The 9,381-nt window shown below is 51.2% G+C and overlaps 1 protein-coding gene across 1 annotated transcript; it reads left to right on the forward strand.

Moving 5' to 3' along the window:
• Positions 1-4,809: 4,809 nt before the first annotated feature.
• LOC119431431 (serine/arginine-rich splicing factor 6-like) lies at positions 4,810-5,808 on the forward strand. The gene has a single exon (XM_037698920.1). It carries the CDS (start codon positions 4,810-4,812, stop codon positions 5,806-5,808), a length of 999 nt encoding a protein of 332 aa, XP_037554848.1.
• The last annotated feature ends 3,573 nt before the right edge of the window (positions 5,809-9,381 follow it).

The following is a 9,381-nucleotide window of genomic DNA, read 5'->3' on the forward strand; positions in this document are numbered from 1 at the left end:
GTTTGGAGAGGGAGAAATAAATTTTGTGGCAGTCCTACAAGAATTGACATTAAACAATATGCAGATCAAAGACACGTGTCGGAATCTACGTGAAGCAAAGATTAGGTAAAGCGATTAACTAAATGATGTACAACTGACAGCGATGCGTACAATTTCGTTTACTTTCATCCTATGCAACGAGTAATATGATGGAATGTTTATGTTTATTCACAGAAATGGCCACAACTTTGTTGTTATGTAATTTCTATGTTTATGTACAGCATCGTTCGCAATAGACGGCGAAATGCAAACTCTAAATCAGGCTGACGCACAATGTGAGACGTTCAGCGACGTCACAAGGAGGACGGCATTGTTTGGTGCTTGTTGAGGGAATAATGATGATGACATGTGCACGCACAGAAAAGTACGGCACGTGTCAAGCAACATTTATGGATTCTCTATCTCCTGTGCCTTCGCACCTCCTGAACGTTCAGGACTGGCAACGGACGGGCGCACCTTTAGTGACACATAGCGAATGGCTAAATAAAAAGTTCACCGAAGATTACGATACTCCCTAAAACGAAATTTTAGCCCAGCTGTATACGTGTTTTCATTTCGAGCTATATCGGCTGGCGCCGACAATCTGTCTAGTGCGGCACGCTGCGAACGAAGCGAAGTGTGGCGCGACTGCCTCGGTAACCAGGAGATCGCGAGAGGAAGCGCGTGTGGGTGACGCGTGGGCGCGATTCACAGCAGCCGCCACAGACAACCTCCGCACATCCAGTGCTTTGTTTCCATACAGAAGACGCGGGCTACTCTGGTGCCATCATCATCGAGACAAAGCCCATCATACGCGGTACTACGCTTCTCTGCTCGCGCTGTCGCCACATCCTCCTCCGCTTTCCGTCTCATGGCTCCGCTGCACCCTCCTCCTCCGCTTTCCTCCTCGCGCCTCTTTGCTCTCTCCAATTTTTTCATCACCCGCTGCGCTCCGCGTTCACTCTCATCTTTCGCTGCGCTCGGTTACGAGGTATTACGACGCCGACGCCGACGCTCACCGCGGGAACAGGCGCCTAAGAGCTGAGCTCTAAAAAGTCACAGGGCGGCAAAGCACACCCAGCACAGTCACAGCGTAAACTGAGTGGCTACACAGGAGCTCCATTTTCGGCAGCACGCACTAGAGGGTCTCCGAGGCGAAATCTCTTTGCGTCGGTTTTACGAGAACGATCTGAATTGTCCACCCGGCGTCGATGGCGAGCTACGGCTTGTGCTGCTCTCCGCGCCGCGGTTTGCTGAGCCTGACGTTGCCTGGTTGCAGCCGCACGCGTAGCTATACGATTCGCTTCTTCAGCAGCGGTTGGTACCTTGCGAGGAGGCGCCATAAACTGTACCGAAGAGAAAACACAGGTATCGAGGCTACGCATCGCATCTGTCACACCCATTGACCCGTGGCATGATACGATGCTGTTGATTATTATGATGATAATTATATTGATTTATTGGCATCTCCTTCGAAACGAGGCGGTGACAGCCACCTAGCCTGCTTTATTTAATCAGGTATGGCATACATGTTTTTTTATTCTAGCATTTTTTATACATCTCCTTAATCTTCTTTTTCTTCCTCAAGAAAATCCAACCATTTCTTGGCCAACCTCCCGTAGTGGGTAGAAGCCTGGCGTAGCTGCGACGGACACGTCGGACAACATCACCAACAGTAACGGCTATTGGAATGAGCCCATAAAGGCTCATGCTGCAAAAAAAGTCAGTGCCGAAACTCCCCTAAGCGGAATTATCGTGGTTCGAAGCATTATATAGTGGCTCCTTGTTTACATGACCAAACATTATATGGAAGGGTCAAATGTTATCACCCATATAAAGCCACCATCCGTCCGTCCGTCCGTCCAAGCGCACGCGGAAGCGCGCACGCTTCCGCGTGCGCGCCAGCTGCGTCGTAGATTCCCCTGTAGCATCTGAAGGGGGCAGACCGACCGACCGACCGACCATGCACGTACAGCGCTCAGCAACTGAAACGCGATACTCTGACAACATGGCCGCCGGTGCTTTTTGCGCCACCTGATAGCGCTGGGGGACAACATAACAGTCACAATGGGTTCCAAAGCCCCTCGCTTTCATGGTATCATCAAATGGAGTCCCCAGCGCTCAGCGGGTGCGTAAAGAGCACCGGCAGCCACGCGTTTCGAGAATTGCGTTTCAATCGCTGAACACTGTACATGTGGAAATTCGTTTATTTGCAACTGCGCTGCAGTGAAGTATAGCTAAAGTTGGTGACAACCTAAGAATTCAATGTAAGTTCTATCCAGCAAAAAAAAAAAAAAAAAAAAAAAAAAAGACTCGCCATACCGGCTCTGCGAAAGTGGTTGACCAGAGAAGCTATTGAAAAAGACCACTACAACTGCTTTATTGCTTTGGAGTAATGCATAGTAATAGGAGTGATGGTAATTTTGGCAGCACGCCGTCGCTGGTCGTAGTACCGCTTCTTTTCCTTTTGCCGCTCCACGTATTCACGCTGCTCCTCGGGAGTCCTGACTATACCTTGCCTACCCATAGCGGTGCTGCAACAACAATGACGTCAGTTGCTAGTCTGGTTCTTCTATATATAAAAGGCTTAATGACAGCCACCCCCCCTCCCCGTCGCAAGCTACCGTCGCCGCGGCAGCTTGCACAACAGTAATCTTTACCGGGAAACGCATGCGGTAAGCGCCACGTGCTTCGTATTGTTATCGGGTGCGCCATATCGTCACTGATGCGTTTTGGATGCTAGTTTTGGGCTTGTAATCTATTTAAACGAATGCTGCGATGTATGTTGTATATATATATATATATGCGTGATACCAAAGAAAGTATGCACTTTTGGCTTCAATCGCTGACATTTTTTTTATTTCTTTTTTTTTTTCGTGAGGACGACGTCGCGAAGAACCCGGCTAACAGCTTTGCTCTAAAATGTAGTGCAACGGCACTTCATCTCTGAGAGAGAGCCAAGCGAGGTTGGGTCCACGCGCGGCTTAATGACTTTGCTCTGCCGACGCAAATTAATGTTAGGCTAGTTGGAATATTAAATCTCGTTGTTTCAAGCTAAAATATAACCTCTGACTGAGCGCTGATATAGGATCACTCATAGAGCTTACCAAGACGTTTAGGCTTCCTCCCGCAAGGACAGTTCTGTATGGAGAAAATAGTCGTCGTAAGATCGCAAAAGAGCATGAAATCATGAAAATAATCGAACCTAATTAGCTGGCGCATCTATGCTAAATGTGTTGGGCAGCTTACATTTCACCTTTCATTCTTAACTTGTCAACTACGTATAGTTAGGGAGCTTACATGTAACTCTGAAGTAGGCGTAATAGGATCGGTTTTTTTTTCCAACCTCCTTGTTTCGTACATCTCTCTGAACTCATGCCATATTTGTACAGTGTATGTTATTCAAACTGCTGATATTGAAGGCGCTACCTGTTGTTGAACGCAGTCGCAATAACGATTCTAGATAAATTGGTGAGTTTCTAACAAATATATATTCAAAGCTGCATCAACACAAACCGCGGAAGTGCCTCTGTACACCGGTTCATCTGCAACAAAAGGCGTTTAGTTCATTTTGCCTCAAGCGCGTTTTAAAAAGACCGCAAGCTCGATATTAGAAGTAATTTATTACAAAAACGCGTTTGCGGCAGTTTACTAAGAGCCCCTAATATTCTTGCAGGGCATCTATAGTGCCGGATGGAAAAAGAAGAAGAAGAACGCAAGCGCCAGGGTTCCATCTCGGCTCCTGCACTCTCGAATGATTTCGGCAAGATTTTCGCTTCTAATCTCCAAAATGTTGGTACCAACGCACGTCTAAGCGGAAGAGGATCACATCGATATTGGACTTTCTCCGGTGGGTGGTCTCTTTTCCATTTTATGAACGTGTTTGTGCTCGGACCACGCTGCAGCCTTGCTGGCCCTAACGACAAGCCTAGCCCGGCGTAGCGCTGATCGGCGCCACCAAGTGTTGCTAGAGCTACGATTCCGAGATGTCAGTGACTATGCAGATGACGGTTGAAGGGGAGGACCTTCCTTCCTGAAGAATTTTCGCCAGAATTTGGATGGCAGTCGGCAGTTTCGAAGCGTATGTCTGCCAAGGTGGACTCGGCCAACCGCCCTGGCTGCGGCATATGGGAGAATAGGCCTAACGCCGGCGCCTTATTCAGAACACAGGACAATGGAGATAAACTCAAGAGCAAGATCACCAGGGCGTCGCGGAGGCCTCCCATGCCCAAGGAACATGCCAAAATTATCATACGACCCCGCGGAGGGCTGAATATTGCCAAGACAGGACCGACCGTGATCGGTAAGGCGATCGTGGAAGCGGCGGCTCTTACCCCGACGCAGACAAGCTCGGACATCATTTGTCCTAACATACAACAAAACATTATGGTGGCCAGCACGCCCAACCGAGACAATGCTTCAAAATACACGAGAATCAGGACACTTCATGTGGCTGGAAGAATGTTTGAAGTCAGTGCATACTGAGGCCGCCCCCCACACAACGTGTAAAGGGATAATCAGGCACATAGACCTGAACGACAGTCAGTCGGACCTGGAACGCAACATCGTCAACGAGAGAAACCCGCTGGCCTTGGCGGTCAAGAGAATTAAGAACACAGGCACAATCATCATAGCTTTCGACGGACTCAAGGTTCCGAACTTTGTACGCTATGGCCCAGTCCTTGTGAAGTGCTTTCTTTTTTGCAAACAAGTCGATATCTGCTACGTGTGCGGCAAGCTCGGCCATCGTGCCGACGTTTGCCCGACTCCCGAAGAGTCCACCTGCAGGGGATGTGGGGCAGTCAACCCGGACGATCAACACCAGTGCACGCCAAAGTGTGGGTTGTGCGGGGGCCCACACCCTACGGCGGACAAAACGTGCAAGGAGAGATTCCAGATCCCGTACGTCGTCAGAAGGAGACGATGGAAGAGAGGGACGGTGGAAGCTTGAGAAATGGGGTTTCGCCACCACCACAGAGCAGCGAGATCAAAAATAAGTTGCAGCAAGCTCCACCGCAAGAGCATAGGGAGCGCTCCCGATCCAGGGTACGCTCTAGCTCCAGAGGGCGCTCTTGTTCCAGAACCAGGAGCAGATCTCGCTCCAGGGGTCGCTCCGGATCCCAGTGCCGAGGCAGTCAAGTCCGGTTCAAGTCCCGCTCGAGGTCCTGCTCCAGGGATCGCCGACCCGAGTACCACCCAACCTGGGCCGACCGAGTTCGAGGAACGCCTGAAAAGGTAACGCGGGGCTTACCGCCAGAGCATGATAGAGGTAACAACAGGCTAGCACAACTTGAGCGCGAAAACGAGATGATGAAGAACACAATAGCTCGACTCGTGACAGAAATTTCCGAGATTAAGAGGGGCAGTAATAGGCGACCGGCCATGGCTGACAAGCAGCCGGCTACTCCCCAGCCAATGGAAGTCCCCATGGTTGAGACGAGCGATACGGAGAGGCCAGCTAAAAAGAGGGCAATCACTAATGAGCCAGAAAGAGCATCAGGTAGGGCCAAATCTGAGATTCGCGAGATGCTCTCCGCTCTCAGTGACAGCATTAAAGAGATAAATGAGAAGTTCTCGCTCTTCCAAAGCAACATGGCTTCCATGGAGGAGCGCACTAATCAGCGCATCAGCAAAATTGCATCCTTCTTGGAAAACGTGGTAGCACCTGTGATGGTACCTAAAGCTCCTACGCCCCCAACAACAGCATCGACTAGTAACAGCACGGGGGCGATCGGGCCTCCGAAGGTTAGCACAGCAGCTCCAAAGCAATACGATGGCCACTCAAACTAGCTCATTCAGGATGTGGCAATGAAATTGCAGGGGTTTCCTTCCCAACAGGGCTCCCCTGCAGCAATATAATCGCTCACACACAGAGAAGCCACATGTTATCCTTATACAAGAAACACTCACATCTAACGTCACGCTGTCCGGCTACAGGCCCGTAGCGAAGCACGAAGAAGGACGGGGGGTCGCTGTACTGATTAACAACAAGCTTACCCACATCACTCACGACCTTAGGATGACCGCAAGTAAAGTGGAATATATAATGATAGAAATCATCCCCAGCCCAGCGAACCGCGCAAGTATATTCATCCTAAATGTCTACAGTAGTCCCAAAAACCCAAGACAACGCTTCAAAGCCCTAATCACCAAGGCCACGTAACTAGCGCGAGACTCCCCTTTGATCGTAGCTGGTGACTTCAACGCCCCCTACCACACCTGGGGCTACCCATACAACACTAACAAGGGGAAGGACCTCTGGCGTGAGGCTCTAAACCTAAACTTGATGCTAGTCACGGACCCGGCATTCCCCACCAGATGCGGGACATCGTCGAGCCGTGACACGACACCGGATCTCACCTTTGTCAGGAGCATCGCAGCGGTTAAGTGGACGAACCTCGGGGTAGACTTTGGTAGTGACCATTATATCTTGGCCACACACCTCCAGGTCGAGCAGAAGAGACAGCGCACGTTCCAGTACACGGACTGGGACACGTTTCGCAAGATTAGGGAAGAGCGAACGGAGAGTGAGGACAAGCCTAGCCTCGAACAATGGGTGGCACATGTTAGAGACGACATAAAAGCTACCACCAAAGAGGTTTGTACCGACCTCCCGGTGGAAAAGATGGACAGTCGTCTGGCTCACCTGTTGGAGGCCAAGCAGTCCCTCCTCGCAAGGTGGAAGGGACAAAGGCTCGACCGCAGGCTCAGAAAAAAGATCGCAGAAATCAACAGAACTATAGAGGAACACTGCAGAGCCCTCTCTAAACAGCAATGGGATGAGGTGTGCAACTCGATCGACGGGCAGATGCGCAACGGGGGAACCTGGAACCTCCTAAACCATCTCCTCGACGAGACGAACACTAAAACCAACCAACACAACACACTGGCGCGCACCCTACACGCAGCCAAGCGAGAATATTCGAGCGAGGAAATTTTATCCAGACTCGTGAAGAAATACCTGTCTGTCGCATCGGGCCCTACACCACCTTCACCTGACTACGACGGCTCCGGGAACCCTGAGCTTGACGCAGAATTCGGGATTGAGGAGATCAGGCAGGCGCTCCACACCCTCAACGGCAGATCGGCTCCGGGTCCGGACAAGATCACGAACAAAGCTCTACGGAACCTGGACGACAAGTCCATCGAATACCTAAAGGACATCATTAACCAAGCATGGAGCAGTGGTATAGTTCCGGAAATGTGGAAATCGGCCAACACCATTCTCATCCCCAAGCCAGGCAAGCCGCCCAGCCTCGATAACCTCCGCCCAACTTCGCTCACATCGTGCGTAGGGAAGGTTGCTGAGCACGCAATCCTAAACAGGCTTTCTCGCTACCTGGAGGACCACAACATTTACCCATACAACATGATCGGCTTCAGGGCTGGACTATCGACGCAGGACGCGATGAAGCTCATCAAGCATCACATTAATGACTGTAATACGCGGGACACGAGAGCCATACTAGGTCTAGATCTGGAAAGGGCCTTTGACAACATCCTTCACTCGTTCGTTTTAGACACAATCTCGAGCCTTAACCTGGGGAAGCACTTCCATTCCTACACGAAATCTTTTCTGTCAGACAGAGAAGCCACCCTTAAGATCGGGGACCTGACTTCAGACATGATCAAGCTGGGGTCTAAGGGGACGCCACAAGGGGCAGTCATATCCCCAACCCTCTTTAACCTCGCCATGATTGGTCTATCCAGGAAACTCTCTGCTATCGACGGTATCAGTCATACCATATACGCAGACCACGTTACCATCTGGTGTACGGGAGGTAGTGATGGACAGGTAGAGACGGCCCTGCAAGAGGCAATTGATGCTACCGAGAGATACCTCGAGTCCACGGGCCTTCGGTGCTCACCTCACAAGTCGGAACTGCTACAATATCGACCCAAGCGCAGAGGCCCCAAACCAAAGGGATGGAAGCCACTCGCCGAATGCGACATCAAACTACGGACAAACGACGGAGGCTATATTCCGAGGGTGGATGCCATCCGGATTCTCGGCATGATGGTCGAGTCGAGTGGCTCTAACAACCAGACAGTGCTGCGACTCACTAAGAAGACGGACAATGCCATCAGATTAATAAGAAGAGTGGCCAACCAGCAAAAAGGCCTCGGAGAAGACAACCTCGTGAGATTGGTGCATGCGTTCGTAATGTGTCATTTCACTTACGTCGCGGCCATGCACAACTGGCAAAGATCGGAGCGGGATAAGCTCAACGCATTAATCAAGAAGGCAATCAAGAGAGCCCTCGGCCTCCCCATATACACACACACGGAAAGCTTACTTCAACTCGGCATGCATAACACGCTCGAGGAATTGGCGGAAGCGCAGGAGAGGGCCCAGTTCGTCAGGCTATCTACCACACAAGCTGGAAGACACATCCTGCAGGAGCTGGGCGTTCCCCCCACAGTAGTCAAAACAAAGTTCTGCAGCATCCCTCGAGAGCAGCGGGACCGCATCACTGTCGCCCCGATCCCACGAAACGTCCATCCGGAACACAACGTGCGAAGACGTCGGGCGCGCGCGAAGGCCCTCCTGGGAAAGGCTCGTGAACGGGCTTCGGAGAACAGTTTTGTAGACGCAGCTCGCTACGCCGACGGACAGACCTTCGCTGTGGTTAGCGTAGACCATGAAAGTAAAGTAACGAACGCAATCTCGATTCGGACGACGTCCTCTGAGGCCGCAGAGCAGGCTGCAATAGCGATGGCCTTATTGGACCACAAGAGGACATCAATCTACAGTGACTCGAGATCAGCCGTTCGGGCATTTGCCAAAGGAACCATATCCGAGCTGGCCCTAGGGATACTAGGAAGCAAGCAGATCAAGCCACACACAGTGATCTGGTTTCCAGCCCACATGGGGACAGATCGAGGGTGCCCCGCCCAACCTCAATGTGTCGGCACACAATGCTGCGCGAGGGATTATCAACCGCGTAGCTACGAGTACCGGGCAGCGTGACGTTGGGGGTACTGACTATCGGGACTCTCCTTCCTCGTACAACGAAATTAATACGCATTTTTACTTGGCTCGTAGGATCTACCCCCTCCCACACTGTAAACTCAATAGACCTCAGGCTTTAACACTAAGGCTTCCACAGACGGAGGCATACCCAAACCCCATACGTCTTCACAAAATGTACCCCGAAATTCAGACAACAAATGCATGTGCAGTATGCAATGACTTAGCGAGCCTACCTCACATGCTCTGGCGGTGTCCCGCGTTACGCGGCGATGAAAGCAACGCTTCTTCACGTTGGGATGTGGTTCTACGCCGCCCCAACCTCGAAGAACAGTTATGGGCTGTCCAACGGGCCCGCGATGCGGCGGAGAGGCTCGGCCTTTCTGTCTCGA

Source organism: Dermacentor silvarum, chromosome 10 (genome assembly GCF_013339745.2).
Source record: "Dermacentor silvarum isolate Dsil-2018 chromosome 10, BIME_Dsil_1.4, whole genome shotgun sequence".
NCBI classification, from domain to species: Eukaryota; Metazoa; Arthropoda; class Arachnida; order Ixodida; family Ixodidae; genus Dermacentor; species Dermacentor silvarum.

Coding starts and splice junctions, on each gene's coding strand:
- LOC119431431 (XM_037698920.1), top strand. CDS start 4,810: ATGTGGGGCAGTCAACCCGGACGATCAACACCAGTGCACGCCAAAGTG.